The sequence below is a fragment of the Tauraco erythrolophus genome, chromosome 15, assembly GCF_009769465.1.
Source record: "Tauraco erythrolophus isolate bTauEry1 chromosome 15, bTauEry1.pri, whole genome shotgun sequence".
NCBI lineage: Eukaryota > Metazoa > Chordata > Aves > Musophagiformes > Musophagidae > Tauraco > Tauraco erythrolophus.
This window is the reverse complement of record NC_141479.1, coordinates 1176033-1198828: the sequence shown is the minus strand read 5'-3', so window position 1 is coordinate 1198828 and position 22796 is coordinate 1176033. Positions and strand designations below refer to the sequence as shown.

The window sequence follows — 22796 nt, the reverse complement described above, 5'->3', positions numbered from 1 at the left end:
GGTGACCCCAAGCCACCACGGAGACAATGACCTCCCCTGTGTCACCACTGCAGATGTCAGCGACCCCACCAGTGTCAAGGCAGCTGCAGCCAGAGTCGGGGAGCAGCTGGGGGGCTCAGGGCTGAACCTCCTAATCAACAATGCTGGGATGCTCCTATACGACACACTTGATAACGAGACGCTGGAGAGAATGTCCCAGACTTACACCACCAACACGATTGGGCCTCTGCTGATGGGCCAGGTGAGACCCTTACCCCAAGCATCACACGGCAGCTCTTGCCAGCGTCCCTTATAGTGGTGCTGGACCATCTCAGGAGCTATGAAGAGCAGGTGGGAGAGAGTCCTGGATATGCTCCGGTGCCTGATGGGTTCTCATTCTATGAGAAGCTTGTGAAGCCGTCGGCTGGAGTTCATGAGCTGGAGGCTGGCGGGCTGGGGTAGTGGGAAGAGGAGGGAGGATTCTACGGTGCTGAGGCCGTTCCTGCTGTGGAAGGAACTGGTCCTGTCCCCTGTGCCACTGCCGTCAGTGCCCCTGTCTCCTCTCCTCTCCTCTCCTCTCCTCTCCTCTCCTCTCCTCTCCTCTCCTCTCCTCTCCTCTCCTCTCCTCTCCTCTCCTCTCCTCTCCTCTCCTCTCCTCTCCTCTCCTCTCCTCTCCTCTCCTCTCCTCTCCTCTCCTCTCCTCGCAGGCGTTCCTGCCCCTGCTGAAGAAGGCTGCCCAAGGGAGCCCAGGCTCAGCGCTGAGCTGCAACAAGGCAGCCATCATCAATGTGTCCAGCATTGGAGGCTGCATTGCAGACATCCTGTTCTGGGATTTTGGACACTTTGTCTCATACCGCTGCAGCAAGGTACAGCCCTGCCATAGTGGGGACAGATTTGCCTCCCCTGCCCTGTCCCAGCCGTGGGGTCGGCACGTGTCCCCTTGCAGCCACCCTTCCCCTCCCACCGCCATCCCTGCCCTGTGTCCCCGCAGGCTGCTCTCAACATGCTGACCAGGTGCCAGGCCCTGGGCTACCAGGAGCACGGCGTCCTCTGCGCCGCTCTCCACCCTGGCTGGGTGCAAACCGACATGGGGTTTGAGTCCGGACACACGGTAAGAGTTTTGCCAGGGAGGGTCCGTCAGAGACCACTGACCACCCTCCCACCCTGCCCTGCCCTGCCTGCTGGGTAACCCCATGCCCTCGGCTCCCCGCTCAGCCCCTCTGCCCGGGGCCGCTGGCTTTCCCCTCGCCCTCGAGCGGCTCCTTCCCATGGCCCCAGCTGCTCCAGGGCAGCCCTTTGCCAGGCCTCGGGCACAGGCTGACTCTGCCCCTCTACCCCACAGCCCCCCGTGACGGTGGATGCCAGCGTGCGCGGGATGCTGCAGGTGCTCTCCTCCTTCTCCGAGAAGGACACCGGCACCTTCCGGGACTGGGAAGGGAAAGTCGTGCCCTGGTGAGACGCCAGCCCGACCTCCTGCCAGCGGGGCCCCGTGCCAGCTGTCCCACCTGCCCCACGCCCTCAATAAAGCCATGCCCGAGAGCCACCGGCTCTGCTGTGCAGCCCCGCTCCTTCTCCCGGCGTGCCGCGGTGCCCTCAGCCGCCTGCCCACCCATGGCTCTCACTGGGGTCCCCACGAGTGACAGCCCGTGGGTCCTGTGGCACCAGCACTGTCCTCTGGAGACGTCCCCTCCAGCAGGCACCGGAGCCGGGGCAGAGCCCCTCTCCCGGGAGCAGAGAGATCTCCCCAGCATCCGCAGGGCTGGGGAACATCCCCAGCATCCGCAGGGCTGCCATTCCCCCTGCCCGGCTGAGGGGCACCCCCAGGGCTGTGCTTGCCTTGGGCGGACCGAGGGGCTGGGGGTCGCAGGGACCAGCTGCCCTCTCCCCTCTGCCGCGGGACGCGTGGTCTCAGGCAGGACAGACGGACACACAGCGCTCGGGCAGCACGTGGGGAGCGGGTGCCGGGCTCGGCCAGGGGGCTGAGGCTGTGGGTGCCGACATGGAGCCGAGAGGCGTCAGCTCCCGGCGTTTACAGAGGCGCGGGGCACAGGGGGGGCTGCAGGGCCGTGTGTGGGGTGGGGAAGGGGAGAGAAGCTGCCCCCGTGCCCTTCCCCTCTCCCTGGCAGCCCAGGGTGGGGTGACCACGCGGAGGGGTGAGCCGGCAAGCGGGAGGCTGCGGTGAGAGCAAGAGGCACCGTGATCCGTCCGTCTGTCCGTCATGGGGCAGGCTGTTCCCTTCCCAGCCCAGGAAGGTGCCGGAGGTGCCCTGCGAGAGGTTGCCAGTACGGCCAGGGTGCCCCGCACGCTGCGCTCCCCCGTCGGGTGCCTGCAGAAGAGGCCGAGGTGCAGCGTCGCTGCCGGGGGCTTGAGCAGACCGGAGGGTGCAGGGCCGGGGGAGCAGCACCCACGGTGCTCACGGGGGTCGTTTTCCTTACTGCCACCCCCTGCTCTCCGTGCTGGGCAAGGGGACAGGGCTGGCTCTCCCTGCCTGCTCCGCCCCAGGAGAGGGTCCTTGCAGCCCACAGCACCGCACGACATCTCCTGCCCCGAGTGCCCCTGCCCTCCCTGGCAGCTGGGGGTACAGTGGGGGTCCCGCTGACCCTCCCCTGCACAGCCCAGTGCCTTCTGCGTCCCTGTGTCCGTCCTCCCCCAGCCAGGAGTGACGGCCACGCACAAAATCCCCTTGTCCTGGAGCTCCGCAGCCGTGCACCTCGTCACCATGTTCTGGGCAGCCTGGAAGAGGCAGCGCCGTGCCAGCACAACTCTGGGCATGGGTGGGCAGGAGGGGGGGACATTTCCCAGGCAGAAAAGGGCTGTGGAGGTGGGAAATGGGAACCTGCCCTGGGGAAAAGTGTCGGCACAAGCTGCCTGAAAGGCTCAGTCCCGGGTGCTGCTGCTCTGTGTCTCTGTGCTTCTGCTGGGGAGAACCAGGCAGGGGCTGGGTGGCCTGGGGCAGGTGGGTGTCCCCATGGGCTCCCCTTCACGGGCACGGTGCATGGCAGAGCATCCCCGGCACCTCCCCTGGCACCTCCCCTCGCTGGCAAGGTACGGGTACATGGGGGCCTCTGGCACCCTGAGGCACAGCCCGACGGATCCCAGCTTGGTGGAGACACTGATGACGGTGCCCTGCAGCTACTCAGCCCCTCCTTCCGCACAAAGCGTGGGAGATGCTGGAGCTGGGCTGAGGTGACTCCCAGCCTCCCTGCTCCCCTGGGTGGGCAGAGGATACCCACAGTCCTGGTCTTGTCCTCATCAGTCCTTCTCATTGAAGAGTCAGAAGCCACCCAGCTGAGGTGACACTGCGTGTAATGAATTCACCGATGGCAGTGTGACATCTGAACTGACACACATGTCATAGAATCATGGAATGGTTTGGGTTGGAAGAGACCTTCAAGATCATGTAGTTCCAACCTCCCTGCCATGGGCAGGGACATCTTCCACTACACCAGGTTGCTCAAAGCCTCATCCAACCTGGCCTTGAACACTGCCAGGGATGAGGCAGCCACAGCTTCTCTGGGCGACCTGGTCCAGTGCCTCACCACCCTCAGAGGGAAGAATTTCTTCCTTAGATCTCATCGGACTCTCCCCTCTTTCAGTTCAAAGCCATAGTCCCTTGTCCTGTCATTACAACCGTGTCCAGAGCCCCTCTCCAGCTTTCTTGTAGCCCCTTTAGGCACTGGAAGGTCTCCCTGGAGCCTTCTCCAGGCTGAACAACCCCAACTCTCTCAGCCTGTCTCCATAGCAGAGGTGCTCCAACCCTTGCATCATCTCTGTGGTCTCCTCTGGACCCGCTCTGTAGGGGAGCGTGAAAAAGTTGACGCGGCGAATGTCGTTTGGGTTCATTGACTGAACAATTCTCCATTGACTAAGTGCTGCTGCACTGATGGCTGATCGAGTTTTGCTCTCAGCGAGTGTGCGACTGGCCATGTGCTAATTACAACTCTGAGGGTGAGAAGATGAAAACCTTGTGTGCAGTGGGACGGGACACGGGGTTTCAGAGCCGGTAGAGCAAAGCTGGGACTATGGCTCAGAGGATGCACTGGATACGGTGTTTGGAACTGATGGAGCCGGACTGGGACTTTGCAGAACTGAGTAGGCAGAAACTCGGAGCTTTTGGTAGACAAGGAGAAACCGAATGTGCAAGACGTGAGAAGAGGAAGACTTAGTGAGGAAGGCAGACCACTGGGCAACCCCCCAGCTGCTGTGCGCAGGCACAACAGTGGGAATCTTACATACCAAAAAAGGTGGAGCGGAATGCCACTGCTCCTGCCCGCACGGGCCCTGCGTGGAAGGACGAAAGGTGCAACAGCCCGCCAGGGGTGCGGGTCGAGACGCGCTCCATCGTCGGAGCCTCCGCAGGGATGCCTGCTGAGAGGTGCCTGCCAGTCCCCGCCCCGAGGCGCAACAGTGCCCGAGGGTCGACCATGGCACCGCAGCAGGAGCGGCAGCGCTGGCGAGTCTGTAAGTGATCTGGGTCAGGGCAGCGTGCGGGCAAACTGCCTGTAGGGTTTCTAGGCACATATAGATGTGTCTGGAACACGTCACCAACACAACTCTGAACTCTGGCATCTCGTCCTGCGTGTGCCTGGGTGACTGAGACGTGCTCATGGTACGAAGCGAGTGCGGAGTTGTGATCCGTGGGTCTGCTCTCCCGTGGGGGAAACAGCAGGAGACGGACGAAGCGAGTGAAAAATGAGAGTGAATGAGTTATTTTGCTGACTAATAAATAGTGCTGGTATTGAGCTTTGCAACGTGTGTGTGTCTCCTTGCCGAATCCTCCAACCTACCCGAAACATGCTCCAACAACTCTGTGTCCTTCTGATGTTGGGGACCCCAGAGCTGAACGCAGCACTGCAGGGGGGTCTCAGGAGAGCAGAGCAGAGGGGCAGAATCCCCTCGCTCGACCTGCCGCCCACGCTATTTGGGTGCAGCCCAGGACACGGTTGGCTTTCTGGGATGCTAGCGCACATTGCCGGCTCATGTTGAGCTTCTCCTCAACCAACACCCCCAAGTCCTTCTCAGGGCTGCTCTCGATCCATTCTCCACCCAGCATGTACTTGTGTTTGGGATTGCTCGACCCACGTGCAGGACCTTGCACTTGGCCCTGTTGAACTTCATGAGGTTCTCACAGACCCACCTCTCCAGCCCGTCAAGGTTCCGCTGGATGGCATCCCTTCCCTCCAGCATGTCCACAACACCACACAGCTTGGCGTCATCTGCAAACTTGCTGAGGCTGCACTCGATCCCACTGTCCATGTCGTCAACAAAGATGTTAAACAGCAACAGCCCCAGTACTGACCCCTGAGGAACACCACTCATCACTGGCCTCCACTCAGACATTGGCCTCCACTCAGACATTGACTGCAATTCTTTGAGTGAGTCTATCCAGCCCATTCCTCATCTACCGAGTGGTTCAATGGTCTCAAACCTGATCTTCTCCTACAGTGGGTGCTTCTTCATTCTCCTAGTCCCTGCTTTTGCCTTCTGCGACTTGCGCAGAGCGGATAGAGCACTTCAGAGTGACGACTGAGGCAACAAGTCATTGAGTACCTCAGCCTTCTCCAGATCCTGGGTAACCAGCTCTCCCGTTTTCTTCTAGAGAGGGACCACATTTTCCCTACTCTGCCTTTTATTACTGAAGTACCTATAGAAGCTTTTCTTGTTGCCCTTGATGTCTCTTTCAAGATTTAACTCTATCAGGGCTTTAGCTTTCCTGACCTGATCCCAGACTGCTTGGACAATTTCTCTGTATTTCTCCCAGGCTACCTCTCCTTACTTCCAGCCTCTGTAGGTGTCCCTGTCATGCTTCAGTTTGTCCAGGAGCTTCTTGTTCATCCACATAGCCTCCTGCTGGTTTTGTTCGACTTCCTCTTTGTTGTGTCGCACCGCTCCTGGACTTGAAGGAAGTGATCCTGAAACATTAACCAGCTTTCTCGGGCCCCTCTTCCCTCCCAGACTTTCTTCCATGTGACTCTACCGAGCAGAATCCTGAGGAGGCCCAAGTCTGCTCTCTGAAGTCCAGGGTAACTGAGCTTGCTGTGTTCCCTCCTCGCCGCCCTAAGGATCTTGAACTCCACCATTTCATGGTCAATGCAGCGTGGGCTGGCCTTGAGTTCTACATTCCCTACCAGCTCCTCCTTCCTGGTGAGAACAAGGTCCAACATAGCACCTCTGCTCCTTGGTTCCTCTATCACTTGGAGAAGGGAGGTGTCATCAACGCGTTCCAGGAATCTCCTGGATTGCTTATGCCCTGCTGTGTTGTCCCTCCAAATGATATCAGGTTGGGTGAAGTCCCCCATGAGGACTGGGGCTTGTGAACATGAGGTTGCTCCTCTCTGTCTGTAGAGGGTCTCATCCGTCCCATCTTCCTGGTCATTCGGTCTGTAGCAGACCCCCATTGGAATGGGTCGCTGATGAGGAGGTTCAGGCCTTGGCTTTCAGGTGAGACTAGGCAGCCTTCAGAGCCACCTGAGCCTGGGTAAGCTCCCTCAAGCTTTTGGGCAAAGCCCTGACCTTTTATCCTTCCCGTGACGAGCACGAGAAGAGCCGCGCAAAGGAGGTACGAGATGATGAGCTGATTTTCAAAGTGGGAAGGCCCAGAGCGGAGGTCCCGAGAGCAGCGGTGGCCCCAGCATGGCAGAAGTGGTGGGGCAGCTGCTCAGCCCAGGGCACAGTGAGGCAGCAGCCCTAAGGGATGGAGCCCATGACCAGCAGAGACGTGATGGGCAAGCAGTGCAGGGACCGCTCCCTGCTGCCAGTAGACCACACTGGATTTGCTCCACTCCACGGGTGGTTCATGGACAATCGTTGAACGGGCATTGGCTCGGAAGAGGCAAGAGCAAGGCGGAGAACGTCTGCCCGCGGCCATCTGAGGCCCGACCTGATACTATGGGGAAAGCCCCTCCAGCCCACAGGATGCTGGTGAAGCTCTAAAGCCCACCTGAGCCGTAGGACATCCCACATCCCTGCCACGTGCTGCTCCCTCCCTCCTCACCCACGACAGCATCTCCTGGCCAGGGTGGCCAGTAGCTCCCGGGTTCTTCTGCCAGGTTTCCCGAGGGCCCAGTTGGATTGAAAAAGCCGAGTGATTTTCGCCCTTTGGCAGCGAGGGCTGGCTCCCAGCCAGGAGCTGTGTCCTCGAGAGTCTGAAGAGCTGGAGAGGTTGTACCTGGAGCCAAGCCCCGAGTTTGTGCAAGCCCCAGGTGGGTGGGGTGCCCGTGGGACAGGCTATAAGAAGCACCGGGCAGCCGAGCAAACAAGGCACGCCGGAGCAGAGGGAGAGAAGGACATGGCCGAGCTGCACGTCCGCTCCGTTCTGGTGACTGGGGCCAAACCGGGGAATCGGCCTGGGGCTCGTCCGGCATTTCCTGGGGATGCCCAAGCCACCCCAGTGGGTCTTTGCGGCTTGTCGGGACCCCAAGGGGCAGCGAGCGCAGGTGAGGCTGGGCTGGGACGGAGCGGGCCAGAGGGACGGAGCAGCAGGTTGGAGCAGGGACGGGCTTTGCAGAGGGCTCCAGCTGCAGCCGGGCACCGCGGCACAGGGCAGCCGGGCTGGGACGGCTGTGGGACCAGCTGTGCGTGGGCTGTGGGAGGGGACAGTGGCACAGGGTGCGTGCCAGAGGCACAGAGCCCCACCCAACGGGAACAGGGCAGCTGGAGCCGGGAGCTGGAAGCACGGTGCTGCAGGGACAGAGCCAGAGTGATGTGGACTTTGCCTGGGCAGGGCTGAGCCTGTGCGCAGCCCCTCCTGCCTCGCTGTGCCCACACAATCCCCTCTCTTGCAGGAGCTACAGAATTTGGCCTCCAAACACCCCAACCTGGTCATCGTCTCGCTCGGTAGGTGCCCCGAGGTGGGGGTCCCTCACCCCTTTTTACCTGCTGACTGTCCTGATCCTGCACTCATGATCTGGGTGCCCTGTACCATGAAGGAGCTGTGCCAATGGGCTGGTGCCTGAGATGACAGGAAGCACTACTGTCCCTCCTGCCCATAGCCTGCCCCAAGGGCATGTTCCTGGGAGTACACTGGCGACCCCAAGCCACCACAGAGACACTGACCTCCCCTATTTTGGGTCTGCAGAAGTCAGCGACCCCGCCAGTGTCAAGGCGGCTGCAGCCAGAGTCGGAGAGCACCTGGGGGGCTCGGGGCTGAACCTCCTCATCAACAACGCTGGAATTGCAAAACCGAACTCCCTTGATAATGAGACACTGGAGAACATGACCCAGACTTACACCACCAACACTATTGGGCCTCTGCTGCTGGGCCAGGTGAGACCCTCGCCCCAGTACTGCAGGTCAGCTCCAGGGAGCATCCCTTCCCGCAGCGCTGGCTCCCTGTGCTGGGCCATCACAGGGGGCATGAAGCACCCGTGGGAGAAGGTCTTGGCTCTGCTCCGGTGTCTGAGGAGCTCTCACTCTATGAGTAGCTGGTGAAGTCATGGGCTGGAGCTCAGGAGCTGGAGCCTGACGTGCTGGGGCAGTGGGAAGAGGAAGGAGGATGCTCCGGTGCTGGGGTCAACGTTGCCCACTGTGGAAGGAGCTGGTCCTGTCCCCTGTGCCACCTCCATCAGTGCCCCTGTCTCCTCTCCTCTCCTCGCAGGCGTTCCTGCCCCTGCTGAAGAAGGCTGCCCAAGGGAGCCCAGGCTCAGCACTGAGCTGCAGCAAGGCAGCCATCATCAACATTTCCAGCTCTGCGGGCTCCATCACTTCTCCTGTTGGTTTTGAAATCATGCCATTTCTCTCGTATCGCTGCAGCAAGGTACAGCCGTGCCATACGGGGAACACATTTGCCTCCCCTGCCCTGTCCCTGCCATGATGTCTGCACGTGTCCCCTTGCAGCCACCGTTCCCTTCCCACCGCCATCCCTGCCCTGTCTCCCCGCAGGCTGCTCTCAACATGCTGACCAGGTGCCAGGCCCTGGGCTACCGGGAGCACGGTGTCCTCTGCGCCGCTCTCCACCCTGGCTGGGTGCAAACCGACATGGGGTCCGCAGCTGGACACACGGTAAGAGTTTTGCCAGGGTGGGTCCATCAGAGCCCCTGTGCAGATTTTCCAGGGGAGGGAGGTGCTGCCCTGAGCCCCTGACCACCCCCCTGCCTACCCCAGCCCTGCCTGGGCAGCTCCCCCCGCCCTGCCTGCTGGGTAACCCCATGCCCTCGGCTCCCCACTCAGCCCCTCTGCCCGGGGTCACTGGCTTTCCCCTCGCCCTCGAGCAGCTCCTTCCCCTGACCCCGGCTGCTCCAGGGCAGCCCTTGGCCAGGCCTCGGGCACAGGCTGCCTCTGCCCCTCTGCCCCACAGCCCCCCGTGACGGTGGATGCCAGCGTGCGCGGGATGCTGCAGGTGCTCTCCTCCTTCTCCGAGAAGGACACCGGCACCTTCCGGGACTGGGAAGGGAAAGTCGTGCCCTGGTGAGACCTGGTGCCCGGCCTCCTGCCAGTGGGTCCCCGTGCTGCTGCTCCCACCTGCCCCACACCCTCAATAAAGCCATGCCCGAGAGCCACCAGCTCTGCTGTGCAGCCCCGCTCCTTCTCCCGGCGTGCGGCGGTGCCCGCAGCCGCCTGCCCACCCCACGGCTCTCACTGGGGTCCCCACGAGTGACAGCCCGTGGGTCCTGCGGCACCAGCACTGTCCTCTGGAGACGTCCCCTCCAACAGGCACTGGAGCTGGGGCAGAGCCCCTCTCCCGGGAGCAGAGAGATCTCCCCAGCATCCGCAGGGCTGGGGAACATCCCCAGCATCCGCAGGGCTGCCATTCCCCCTGCCCGGCTGTGGGGCACCCCCAGGGCTGTGCTTGCCCTGGGGTGCCTGAGGGGCTGGGGGTCGCAGGGACGAGCTGCCCTCTCCCCTCAGCCAGGGGACGTGTGGTCTCAGGCAGGACAGACGGGCACACAGCGCTCGGGCAGCACATGGGGCGCAGGTGCCGGGCTCGGCCAGGGGGCTGAGGCTGTGGGTGCCGACATGGAGCCGAGAGGCGTCAGCTCCCGGCGTTTACAGAGGTGCGGGGCACAGGGGGGGCTGCAGGGCCGTGTGTGGGGTGGGGAAGGGGAGAGAAGCTGCCCCCGTGCCCTTCTCCTCTCCCTGGCAGCCCAGGGTGGGGAGACCACGCGGAGGGGTGAGCCCGCGAGTGGGATGCTGCGGTGAGGGCAAGAGGCACCGTCACCTGTCCGTCTGTCCGTCATGGGACAGGCTGTTCCCTTCCCAGCCCAGGAAGGTGCCGGAGGTGCCCTGCGAGAGGTTGCCAGTACGGCCAGGGTGCCCCACACGCTGCGCTCCCCTGTCGGGTGCCTGCAGAAGAGGCCGAGGTGCAGCGTCGCTGCCGGGGGCTTGAGCAGACCGGAGGGTGCAGGGCCGGGGGAGCAGCACCCACGGTGCTCACGGGGGTCGTTTTCCTTACTGCCACCCCCTGCTCTCCGTGCTGGGCAAGGGGGACAGGGCTGGCTCTCCCTGCCTGCTCCACCCCAGGAGAGGGTCCTGGCAGCCCACAGCACCGCACAACATCCCCTGCCCTGAGTGACCCTGCCCTCCCCGGGAGCTGGGGGTATAGTGGGGGTCCTGCTGACCCTCCCCTGCACAGCCCAGTGCCTTCTGTGGCCCCGTGACCGTCCTCCTCCAGCCAGGAGTGACGGCCACGCACAAGATCCCCTTGTCCTGGAGCTCCGCAGCCGTGCACCTCGTCACCATGTTCTGGGCAGCCTGGAAGAGGCAGCGCCGTGCCAGCACAACTCGGGGCATGGGTGGGCAGGAGCAGGGGATGTTTCCCAGGCAGAAAAGGGCTGTGGAGGTGGGAAATGGGATCCTGCCCTGGGGAAAATCGTCGGCACAAGCTGCCTGAAAGGCTCAGTCCCGGGTGCTGCTGCTCTGTGTCTCTGTGCTTCTGCTGGGGAGAACCAGGCAGGGGCTGGGTGGCCTGGGGCAGGTGGGTGTCCCCATGGGCTCCCATTCATGGGCATGGTGCACAGCAGAGCATCCCTGGAACCTCCCCTGGCATCTCCCCTCGCTGGCACGGTATGGGTACATGGGGGCCTCTGGCACCCCAAGGCACAGCCCGACGGAGCCCAGTTTGGTGGAGACGTTGATGACGGCTGCCGTGCTGCTGCTCAGCCCCTCCTTCTCCGTGCCCTTCACTGCCTTCTCCAGGAGGAGCAGAAATTCCTGATCCAAAGACTCTCATGCCTTGTGCATGCATGACAAACCCCAAGCTGGAGAACCACCTGGGAGATCTCTGTCACAGACCATGGACGAGCAGCTGGTCAGACATCACCAATAGAAGGGCAGTGGATCAGCAGATCGCCCCAAGGATGTGATGGGCTCCAGCCTTTCCCTTTTCCTTCTCTGGGGAGGGAGCGAGGTAGCACAGCCAGCCCAGGGCAAGCAGGAGCTCCATCTGGGGACGAATGAAGCATGGGAGATGCAGGAGCTGGGCTGAGCTGCCTCCCAGCCTCCCTGCTCCTCTGGGTGGGCAGAGGAGACCCACGGCCCTGGTCTTGTCCCCATCAGTCTACATCATTCAAGAGAGTAAGAAGCCACCCAGCTGAGGTGGCACTGCATGTAATGAATTCACCAATAGCAGCGTGACATCTGAACCGACACTTGCATTATAGAATCTTCAAATGATTTGACTTGGAAGGGACCTCCAAGATCACCTAGTTCCAAGCCCTCTGCCATGGGCAGGGATACCTTTCACTACACCAGGTTGCCCAAAGCCTCACCCAACCTGGCCTTGAACACTTCCAGGGATGGGGCAGCCACAGCTTCTCTGGGCAACCTGTTACCACCCTCATTATAAAAAATTTTTTTGAGAGTCTGGGATGGCAGCACCTTTCCTATGAGGACAGGGGAAAGAGTTGGGGCTGTTCAGCCTGGAGAAGAGGAGGCTCCGGGGTGACCTTATAGAGGTCTTCCAGTACCTCAAGGGGGCCTACAAGAAAGATGGGGAGAGGCTGTTCAGGAGGACCAGTTGTGATAGGACAAGGGGTAATGGTTTTAAAATAGAGGGAGGTAGATTCAGATTGGATATTAGGAAAAAATTTTTTACCATGAGAGTTGAAGAACACTGGAACAGGTTGCCCAATGAGGTGGTGGATGCTCCATCCCTGGAGACGTTCAAGGCCCGGTTGGACGAGGCCCTGAGCAACCTGATCTAGTTGGAGATATCCCTGTTCCTTGCGGGGGGGTTGGACTAGATGACCTTTGAGGGTCCCTTCCAGCCCTAACCATTCTATGATTCTATGATTCTATGATTCTATGGCTATTCTGGGCAGGAGGTGGCTGTGCCCCTCCACCCTGCCCAAGTCCAGCAGCATTGAAGGAAAACTGACTCCTCTGTGATCTCTCCCGCAAGCAGAGTCCTCTCCATCCTGCTTAAGCCACTTGTCCGTGTGTCTGGTGTAGAAATGCAGGGAGCCAAGATGTTTTCTGCTCTTTGTGCCTCTCTTGGCATTGTGTTTGACACTCATCAACACTGGTCATCCAGCCCAGCTTCCATCTAAACCTCTGTGCCTGCTATTTCCAACAAGTTGGTTTGAGGTCTTCAGAAATGCTTTGCTTCCAGGAAGCCCCTGGCTCAGGGGCTTTGGCAGGATTCTCTGGAGCCTGGACCATCTTAAGCTTGGAAAAGGAGGAATGCCTTTACTCCCTGCCTGAGGTAGCCACAAGTGGCATATGGTTCCCCACAGATTCATCTGGATCTTAAGAGTCCCAGTAGTTCCTGCAGCCGTCTTCTGCACTGGGCAGAGGCTGCTTGGAAACCTGCCTCAGCCTTGGTTTCTTCTCATGGTAAGACACCGTTTAGAGACCTCCTTGCTTTGCTTGGGGGCTGCCTTTAAACACAGGCTCTCGCCCTTAATCCCTGCACCTTCACAAAGAGGTGTTGTTTGTCCTCTTCAGCCAAAAGGAAAATGAGTCAGGGAGGGTGGACACGACCTGCCCAGCTTCAGACAGTGACAGGGCTGAGTCAGTCTCACCCTACCCCTCGATGTTCATTCATCACTATCTACTGATTCTTCAGCAAGGGACTAATAGGTGATGACATAGCTGGAAACAGCCCTGAAAACATTGTGGAGGAAATAATGTGATAAACGACAGTGAGATTATTCTTAATTGCACAGCGGATTAAAGGTATTAAAGACAATTGTGTCACATGCCCATTCCCCTGGCTAGCAGAGGAGAGCCTATTTCTCAATACCTCTGTAGGCAGCACTATCGCTGCCCTTTGGGCAAACATCTAGGTGGTGATGAACTTGCAGCAACCGATAGCGGAGAAGGTGTGACGGTGGCTTGGAAAACAGGTGCTGACCCTTCCTGGCGTGGTGAGATGGAAAGCATCCATAGGTGAAATAGGGCTATAGGAGAGGGGTGTGCAGAAGGCTCGGCTTAAGGTTTAGACCATGCAAGAACACCTCAGAGCACAAGAACCACCTGGATCCCTTCTCAGGAGCTGGTTTGACATCCTTTGGAGACTTGTGAAGAGTCCTGGTTGGGAACCAGGCAAGGCTGGTTGGTTTCTCCTCCACCTCTTTGCACCAGGTTGGACTCTGGCTCCTGGAGAAGCAGCACTTGTTTAAACTCTAATGATTAACGATGCGGTGTGGGGCCCCAGAGCAAAGTCAACCTTAGAAAGTTATGACTCACAAAACAATGGAAGGCTGCAAAAACACGGTGACACAGCAAAAATAATTTTTTGTTTCTGATGCTGCCTGGTTCTGAGGCACGGCAGAGGTTTCTAACAGACTGTGGGTGATGGCCGCCTCCTGCAACTGGAAGAAGAAAACCGTGGAGGAGCAGAGCTCTCGTGCACATGGCATGTGTCGGCAAGTATAGCTGTGGTCTGTGGCCATTAAAAAGGGGAAATATAGAATATCAAAGTGATCTCTCAGAGCCTGAAAGCCAGTCCTGCTCTTCTTGAGAATATTTCTCAAAGGTATGACGTCCAGATCTTGGTGTCGTCTGTGCTGTTTTGACAAAAACCGCTCAAAACCACAGCTGTCCTGTGCTGGATTGATCATAGAATGATAGAACAATTTGTGTTGGAAGGGACCTTCAAGATCATCTTGTTCCAACCCCCCTGCCATGGGCAGGGACACCTTCCACTACACCAGGTTGCTCAAAGCCCCATCCAACCTGGCCTTGAAACTTCCAGGGATGGAGCAGCCACAACTCCTCTGGGCAACCTGTCGCCACCCTCATTGTAAAAAATTTCTTCCTTCTATCTAATCTAAACCACTCCTCTTGCAGTTTAAAGCCATTACCCCTTGTCCTGTCACTACACACCCTTGTCCAAAGCCCCTCTCCATCTTTCCTGTAGCCCCTTTAGGTACTGGAAGGCTGCTGGAAGGTCTCCCTGGAGCCTTTTCTTCTCCAGGCTGAACAACCCCAACTCTCTCAGCCTGTCTCCATAGCAGAGGTGCTCCAGCCCTTGGATCATCTTTGTGGCCTCCTCCGGACATGCTCCAACAGCTCCATGTCCTTCTGATGTTGGGGACCCCAGAGCTGAACGCAGCACTGCAGGGGGTTCTCAGGAGAGCAGAGCAGAGGGGCAGAATCCCCTCGCTCGACCTGCTGCCCACGCTGGATTTGCTCCGTTCCACGGATGGTTCATGGACAATTGGTGAACGGGCATTGGCTCAGAAGAGGCAAGAGCAAGACGGAGAACGTCTGCCCGCAGCCATCTGAGGCCCAACCTGGTATGATGGGGAAAGCCCCTTCAGCCCGCAGGATGCTGGTGAAGCTCTAAAGCCCACCTGAGCCATGGGGCATCCCACATCCCTGCCATGTGCTGCTCCCTCCCTCCTCATCCACGCCAGTATCTCCTGGCCAGGCTGGCCAGTAGCTCCCGGGTTCTTCCACCATGTTTCCCAAGGGCCCAGTTGGATTGAAAAAGCCGAGTGATTTTCGCCCTTTGGCAGCGAGGGCTGGCTCCCAGCCAGGAGCTGTGTCCTCGAGAGTCTGAAGAGCTGGAGAGGTTGTACCTGGAGCCAAGCCCCGAGTTTGTGCAAGCCCCGGGTGGGTGGGGTGCCCGTGGGACAGGCTATAAGAAGCACCGGGCAGCCGAGCAAACAAGGCACGCCGGAGCAGAGGGAGAGAAGGACATGGCCGAGCTGCACGTCCGCTCCGTTCTGGTGACTGGGGCCAACCGGGGAATCGGCCTGGGGCTCGTCCGGCATTTCCTGGGGATGCCCAAGCCACCCCAGTGGGTCTTTGCGGCTTGTCGGGACCCCAAGGGGCAGCGAGCGCAGGTGAGGCTGGGCTGGGACGGAGCGGGCCAGAGGGACGGAGCAGCAGGTTGGAGCAGGGACGGGCTTTGCAGAGGGCTCCAGCTGCAGCCGGGCACCGCGGCACAGGGCAGCCGGGCTGGGACGGCTGTGGGACCAGCTGTGCGAGGGCTGTGGGAGGGGACAGTGGCACAGGGTGCGTGCCAGAGGCACAGAGCCCCATCCGACAGGAACAGGGCAGTCAGAGCAGAGCAGGGAGCTGGGAGCCAGGCAGTGCAGGGATGGAGCCGGAGCGACGTGGACTTTGCCTGGGAAGGGCTGAGCTTGTGCGCAGCCCCTCCTGCCTCGCTGTGCCCACACGATCCCCTCTCTTGCAGGAGTTACAGAATTTGGCCTCCAAGCACCCCAACCTGGTCATCATCCCGCTCGGTAGGTGCCCCGAGGTGGGGGTCCCTCACCCCGGTTTCTCTGGCGAGTGTCCCGGTGCTGCACAGGCCCTGGGTGCTCTGTGCTGGGAGGGAGCCGTGCAAATGTGCTGGTGCCTACAAGGATACGGAGCGCTAATATCCCTCCTGCCCATAGCCTGCCCCAAGGGCACATCACTGGGGGTACACCGGGGACCCCAAGCCACCACGAAGACACTGACCTCCCCTGTTTTGGGTCTGCAGAAGTCAGCGACCCCGCCAGCGTCAAGGCAGCTGCAGCCAGAGTCGGGGAGCAGCTGGGGGGCTCAGGGCTGAACCTCCTTATCAACAACGCTGCGATGCTCATATACGACACACTTGAGAATGAGACGCTGGAGAGAATGTCCCAGACTTACACCACCAACACAATTGGGCCTCTGCTGATGGGCCAGGTGAGACCCTCACCCCAACACCACACGGCAGCTCTTACCAGCGTACCTTATCGTGGTGCTGGACGATCACAGGAGCTATAAAGGGCAGGTAAGAGAGCGTCCTGGCTCTGCTCTGGTGCCTGATGGGCTCTCATTCTAAAAGAAGATTGTGGAGCCGTGGTCTGGAGCTCAGGAGCTGGAGGCTGGTGGGCTGGGGCAGTGGGAAGAGGAGGGAGGATGCTCCAGTTCTGGGTCAACGTTGCCCGCTGTGGAAGGAGCTGGTCCTCTCCCCTGTGCCACTGCCGTCAGTGCCCCTGTCTCCTCTCCTCTCCTCGCAGGCGTTCCTGCCCCTGCTGAAGAAGGCTGCCCAAGGGAGCCCGGGCTCAGCGCTGAGCTGCAGCAAGGCAGCCATCATCAACGTGTCCAGCTATGGGGGGTCCGTTGGGGACATCCATTTCTGGGATAAGGCACAAAATGTCTCATACCGCTGCAGCAAGGTATGTGCTGGGCTCAATGTGGGTCCAACATTCTCTTCTCAGTGACCGACTGCCCAAGGCCTCCGTTGTCACCTCCCTCTCCATCCCCGCACTTCTCTGCACTGACTGAGCTCCTGTCACTGGATCTCCCTCAGGGCACCTTCCCAGCCATGGGGTCGGCACATGTCCCCTTGCAGCCACCCTTTCCCTCCCACTGCCATCCCTGCCCTGTCTCCCCGCAGGCTGCTCTCAACATGCTGACCAGGTGCCAGGCCCTGGGCTACCGGGAGCACGGCGTCCTCTGCGCCGCTCTCCACCCTGGCTGGGTGCAAACCGACATGGGGAACTCAGTTGGAGAAACAGTAAGAGTTTTGCCAGGGTGGGTCCTCCCGCCCTGCCGAGTGGCCCTCCTCCCCGCTCAGCCCCTCTGCCCGGAGCCGCTGGCTTTCCCCTCGCCCTCGAGCAGCTCCTTCCCCTGACCCCGGCTGCTCCAGGGCAGCCCTTGGCCAGGCCTCGGGCACAGGCTGCCTCTGCCCCTCTGCCCCACAGCCCCCCGTGACGGTGGATGCCAGCGTGCGCGGGATGCTGCAGGTGCTCTCCTCCTTCTCTGAGAAGGACACCGGCACCTTCCGGGACTGGGAAGGGAAAGTCGTGCCCTGGTGAGACGCCAGCCCGACCTTCTGCCAGCGGGGCCCCGTGCTGCTGCTCCCACCTGCCCCACGCCCTCAATAAAGCCATGCCCGAGGCGTGGGGTACAGGGGGTCTGCAGGGCCGTGTGTGGGGTGGGAAAGGGGAGAGAAGCTGCCTCCGTGCCCTTCCCCTCTCCCTGGCAGTCCAGGATGGGGTGACCACGCGGAGGGGTGAGGTTGGCAGTACGGCCAGGGTGCCCCACACGCTGCGCTCCCCCGTCGGGTGCCTGCAGAAGAGGCCGAGGTGCAGCGTCGCTGCCGGGGGCTTGAGCAGACCGGAGGGTGCAGGGCCGGGGGAGCAGCACCCACGGTGCTCACGGGGGTCGTTTTCCTTACTGCCACCCCCTGCTCTCGTGCTGGGCAAGGGGGACAGGGCTGGCTCTCCCTGCCTGCTCCATCCCAGGAGAGGGTCCTGGCAGCCAACAGCACCGCACGACATCTCCTGCCCCGAGTGCCCCTGCCCTCCCTGGCAGCTGGGGGTACAGTGGGGGTCCCGCTGACCCTCCCCTGCACAGCCCAGTGCCTTCTGCGTCCCCGTGTCCGTCCTTCCCCAGCCAGGAGGGACAGTCACGCACAAAATCCCCTTGTCCTGGAGCTCCGCAGCCGTGCACCTCGTCACCATGTTCTGGACAGCCTGGAAGAGGCAGCGCTGTGCCAGCACGACTCGGGGCATGGGTGGGCATGAGGGAGAGATGTTTCCCAGGCAGAAAATGGCTGTGGAGGTGGGAAATGGGATCCTGCCCTGGGGAAAAGCGTCGGCACAAGCTGCCTGAAAGGCTCAGTCCCGGGTGCTGCTGCTCTGTGTCTCTGTGCTTCTGCTGGGGAGAACCAGGCAGGGGCTGGGTGGCCTGGGGCAGGTGGGTGTCCCCATGGGTTCCCCTTCACGGGTATGGTGCATGGCAGAGCATCCCCAGCACCTCCCCTCGTTGGCACGGTATGGGTGCATGGGGGCCTCTGGCACCCCAAGGCACAGCCCGACAGAGTCCAGTTTGGTGGAGACACTGATGATGGTGGCCATGTTGCTGCTCAGCCCTTCCTTCCCATCGAAGTGTGGGAGATGCTGGAGCTGGGCTGAGGTGACTCCCAGCCTCCCTGCTCCTCCGGGTGGGCAGAGGAGACACATGGTCCAGGTTTTGTCCCCATCAGTCGATCCCATTGCAGAGAGTCAGAAGCCACCCAGCTGAGGTGACACTGCATGTAATGAATTCACTGATGGCAGCGTGACATCTGAACTGACACTCGCGTCATAGAATTATAGAAAGGTTTGGGTTAGAAGGGACTTTCAAGTGCATCTAGTTCCAACCCCCCTGCCATGGGCAGGGACACCTTCCACTACACCAGGTTGCCCAAAGCCTCATCCAACCTGGCCTTGAACACTTCCAGGGATGGGGCAGCCACAGCTTCTCTGGGCAACCTCTGCCAGTGCCTCACCACCCTCAGAGGGAAAAATTTCTTCCTTAGATCTAATTGAAATCTCCCCTCTTGCAGTTTAAAGCCATTGCCCCGTGTCCTGTCACTACACGCCCTTGGAAACAGCCCCTCTCCCGCTTTCTTGTAGGCCGCCTTTAAAATACTGGCAGGCTGCAATAAGATCACCCCGGAGCCTTCTCTTCTCCAGGCTGAACAGCCCCAACTCTCTCAGCCTGTCTCCAGAGCAGAGGTGCTCCAGCCCTCGCATCTTCTCCATGGCCTCCTCTGGCCCCGCTCCAGCAGCTCCATGTCCTTCTGATGTTGGGGACTCCAGAGCTGAACACAGCACTGCAGGGGGGGTCTGAGGAGAGCAGAGCAGAGGGGCAGAATCCCCTCCCTGACCTGCTGCCCACGCTGCTCTGGATGCAGCCCAGGACATGGTTGGCTTTCTGGGCTGAATGTGCCATGTGGTCACCCCAGTCGTCGCCTGGGGCAGAGCCTGGTGAAGGCAGGCTAGGGATGGAAGGCTCGATCCATTATGCAGCTGGACCACGCCATCTCAGACACAGAAGAGGCACAGTGGACACCACCACCGTAACGGACCTTGATCCCTACTTTGTGTGGAGCTGGTGGCATCCTCCTCCTCTCCCCATTACAACTAGAGGCAGACAGAGCACTGGTCAGGTCCCTGATGAGTCAGCTGCCCAAATATGAGATGGCGAGGTGAGCGAGGCAGGGCAGGATTGCCTGTTTCATAGAATCATAGAATGATAGAATGGTTAGGGTTTGCAAGGGACCTCAAAGATCATCTAGTTCCAAACCCCCTGCCATGGGCAGGGACACCTTCCACTACACCAGGTTGCCCAAAGCCTCATCCAACCTGGCCTTGAACACTTGAGGCCAGGCACCTCACGTTTTGGTGGCACCAAGTTCACCATGCGACCTGCCTGAGGTGCAGAGGGCTCATGGGACCAAACTTTGGCACATCCATACTTTACTTTTGTCTTGTGGGGAAGGTGAATGCAGCAGCAATACGAGGGTGAGGACGCTGCAGACTCAGGGCAGGACAGAGTCAGAAGCAAGCGTAAGACTGAGGAGGCAGAGCTGGGCCACCCAATTGGGATCCTCACCCCAAGCTGCATTTCATCGACTGGGTTTGGGGAGGATGCCCTAGGCAGGATTGTCTCAGAGATGTGGGGAGGACCTCTCTGCCCCACAGCATCTGCCAGCTGAGCCCTGGAAAGCAAACAGGAGTGAGAAGGAGGAAAGAAGCTGCTGCTGGAGCACGATGGCTCACATGGCACTGCAGCAAGGGGGAAGGGGCTCTGGTTAACGTTACTGCCAAGACATCCTGGAAGAGAAGGTGACACATCATCAGTGTCACTGCCTCCACTGCTGCCCAGCAGCCCGTGCAATGACTCTGGAACTCAGCACTTGAAAGCAAAGGGTTGCCAAGTGATTTCTGGGGATAGGTCTTTGCTTGCGGTGGAGCAGGAGCTGGCAACGTGGACACGTGCCAGTCATGTTTCACATGAGGTTGTGGGGAGCACGGGGCTTCACTGGGGTTAGAACAGAACTGTGAATGCCCAATGCCTATGGATTTGCTCCACTCCGCAGGTGGTTCATGGGACAATCAGTGAACAGGCATTGGCTCGGAAGAGGCAAGAGCAAGGCGGAGAACGTCTGCCCGCGGCCATCTGAGGCCCCACCTCGTACAATGGGGAAAGCCCCTCCAGCCCGCAGGGTGCTGGTGAAGCTCTAAAGCCCACCTGAGCTGTGGGGCATCCCGCATCCCTGCCACGTGCTGCTCCCTCCTTCCTCACCCATGACAGCCTCTCCTGGCCAGGCTGGCCAGTAGCTCCCGGGTAGAACAAAGCTGGGACCATGGCTCAGCGGATGCACTGGATACGGTGTTTGGAACTGATGGAGCCAGACTGGGACTTTGCAGAACTGAGTAGGCAGAAACTCGGAGCTTTTGGCAGACAAGGAGAAACCGAATGTGCAAGAAGTGAAAAGAGGAAGACTTAGTGAGGAAGGCAGACCACTGGGCGACCCCCCAGCTGCTGTGTGCAGGCACGACAGTGGGAATCTTACATACCAAAAAAGGTGGAGCGGAATGCCACTGCTCCTGCCCGCACGGGCCCTGCGTGGAAGGACGAAAGGTGCAACAGCCCGCCAGGGGTGCGGGTCGAGACGCGCTCCATCGTCGGAGCCTCCGCAGGGATGCCTGCTGAGAGGTGCCTGCCAGCCCCCGCCCCGAGGCGCAACAGTGCCCGAGGGTCGACCATGGCACCGCAGCAGGAGCGGCAGCGCTGGCGAGTCTGTAAGTGATCTGGGTCAGGGCAGCGTGCGGGCAAACTGCCTGTAGGGTTTCTAAGCACATATAGATGTGTCTGGAACACGTCACCAACACAACTCTGAACTCTGGCATCTCGTCCTGCGTGTGCCTGGGTGACTGAGACGTGCTCATGGTACGAAGCGAGTGCGGAGTCGTGATCCGCGGGTCTGCTCTCCCGTGGGGGAAACAGCCAGAGACGGATGAAGCGACTGAAAAATGAGAGTGAATGAGTCATTTTGCTGACTAATAAATAGTGCTGGTATTGAGCTTTGCAACGTGTGTGTGTCTCCTTGCCGAATCCTCCAACCTCCCTAAAACACGCTCCAGCAGCTCCATGTCCTTCTCGTGTTAGAGACCTCAGGGCTGAATGCAGCACTGCAGGGGGGTCTCATGAGAGTAGAGCAGAGGGGCAGAATCCCCTCCCTCCACCTGCTGCCCACGCTATTTGGGTGCAGCCCAGGACACGGTTGGCTTTCTGGGCTGCCAGCGCACATTGCCGGCTCATGTTGAGCTTCTCATCAAACAACACCAAGTCCTTCTCTTCAAGGCTGCTCTCGATCCATTCTCTACCCAGCATGTACTTGTGCTTGGGATTGCTCGACCCACGTGCAGGACCTTGCACTTGGCCTTGTTGAACTTCATGAGGTTCTCCCAGACCCACCTCTCCAGCCCGTCAAGGTCCCTCTGGATGGCATCCCTTCCCTCCAGCGTGTCCACCACACCACACAGCTTAGTGTCGTCAGCAAACTTGCTGAGGCTGCACTCAATCCCATTGTCCATGGCGCCGACAAAGATGTTAAACAGCACCGACCCCAGTACTGATCCCAGAGGAACACCACTCATCACTGGCCTCCAGTTGGACATTGAACTGTTGACTGCAACTCTTTGAGTGAGACCATCCAGCCCATTTCTTTTCCACCGAGTCGTTTGATGGTCTCAAACCTGATCTTCTCCTTCAGTGGGTGCTTCTTCATTCTCTCAGTCCTGCCTTTGCCTTCTGCGACTTGGCCAGTGCGGAGAGAGCACTTGCTGGTGAAGACTGAGGCAAAGAACTCATTGAGTCCCTGAGCCTTCTCCAGATGCCGGGTGACCACCTCTCCCATTTTCTTCCAGAGAGGGACCACATTTTCCCTACTCTTTTATTCCTGACATACCTATAGAAGCTTTTCTTGTTGCCCCTGATGTCTCTGGCTAGATTTAACTGTATCAGGGCTTTAGCTTTCCTGACCGTATCCCGGACTGCTTGGACAATTTCTCTGTATTCCTCCCAGGCTACCTGTCCTTACTTCCAGCCTCTGTAGGTGTCCCTGTCATGCTTCAGTTTGTCCAGGAGCTTCTTGTTCATCCACATAGCCTCCTGCTGGTTTTGTTTGACTTCCTCTTTGTTGTGTTGCACTGCTCCTGGGCTTGAAGGAAGTGATCCTGAAACATTAACCAGCTTTCTCGGGCCCCTCTTCCCTCCCAGACTTTCTTCCATGTGACTCTACCGAGCAGATCCCTGAGGAGGCCCAAGTCTGCTCTCTGAAGTCCAGGGTAACTGAGCTTTCTGTGTTCCCTCCTCGCTGCCCTAAGGATCTTGAACTCCACCATTTCATGGTCAATGCAGCGTGGGCTGGCCTTGAGTTCTACATTCCCTACCAGCTCCTCCTTCCTGGTGAGAACAAGGTCCAAAATAGCACCTCTGCTCCTTGGTTCCTCTATCACTTGGAGAAGGGAGGTGTCATCAACACGTTCCAGGAACCTCCTGGATTGCTTATGCCCTGCTGTGTTGTTCCTCCAAATGATATCAGGTTGGGTGAAGTCCCCCATGAGGACTGGGGCTTGTGAACATGAGGTTGCTCCTCTCTGTCTGTAGAGGGTCTC

General features: G+C 59.7%; 1 protein-coding gene across 1 annotated transcript; it reads right to left on the bottom strand.

The window, feature by feature from the left end:
• Positions 1-2008: 2008 nt before the first annotated feature.
• Positions 2009-14723, bottom strand: LOC147527722 (uncharacterized). The gene is made up of 4 exons (XM_086621236.1): positions 14715-14723; positions 10972-11127; positions 2266-2730; positions 2009-2152 (listed from the first exon to the last, which is right to left on the bottom strand). The coding sequence occupies exons 1-4, from the start codon at positions 14721-14723 to the stop codon at positions 2009-2011; spliced, it is 774 nt and encodes a 257-aa protein (XP_086477362.1).
• Positions 14724-22796: the final 8073 nt, after the last annotated feature.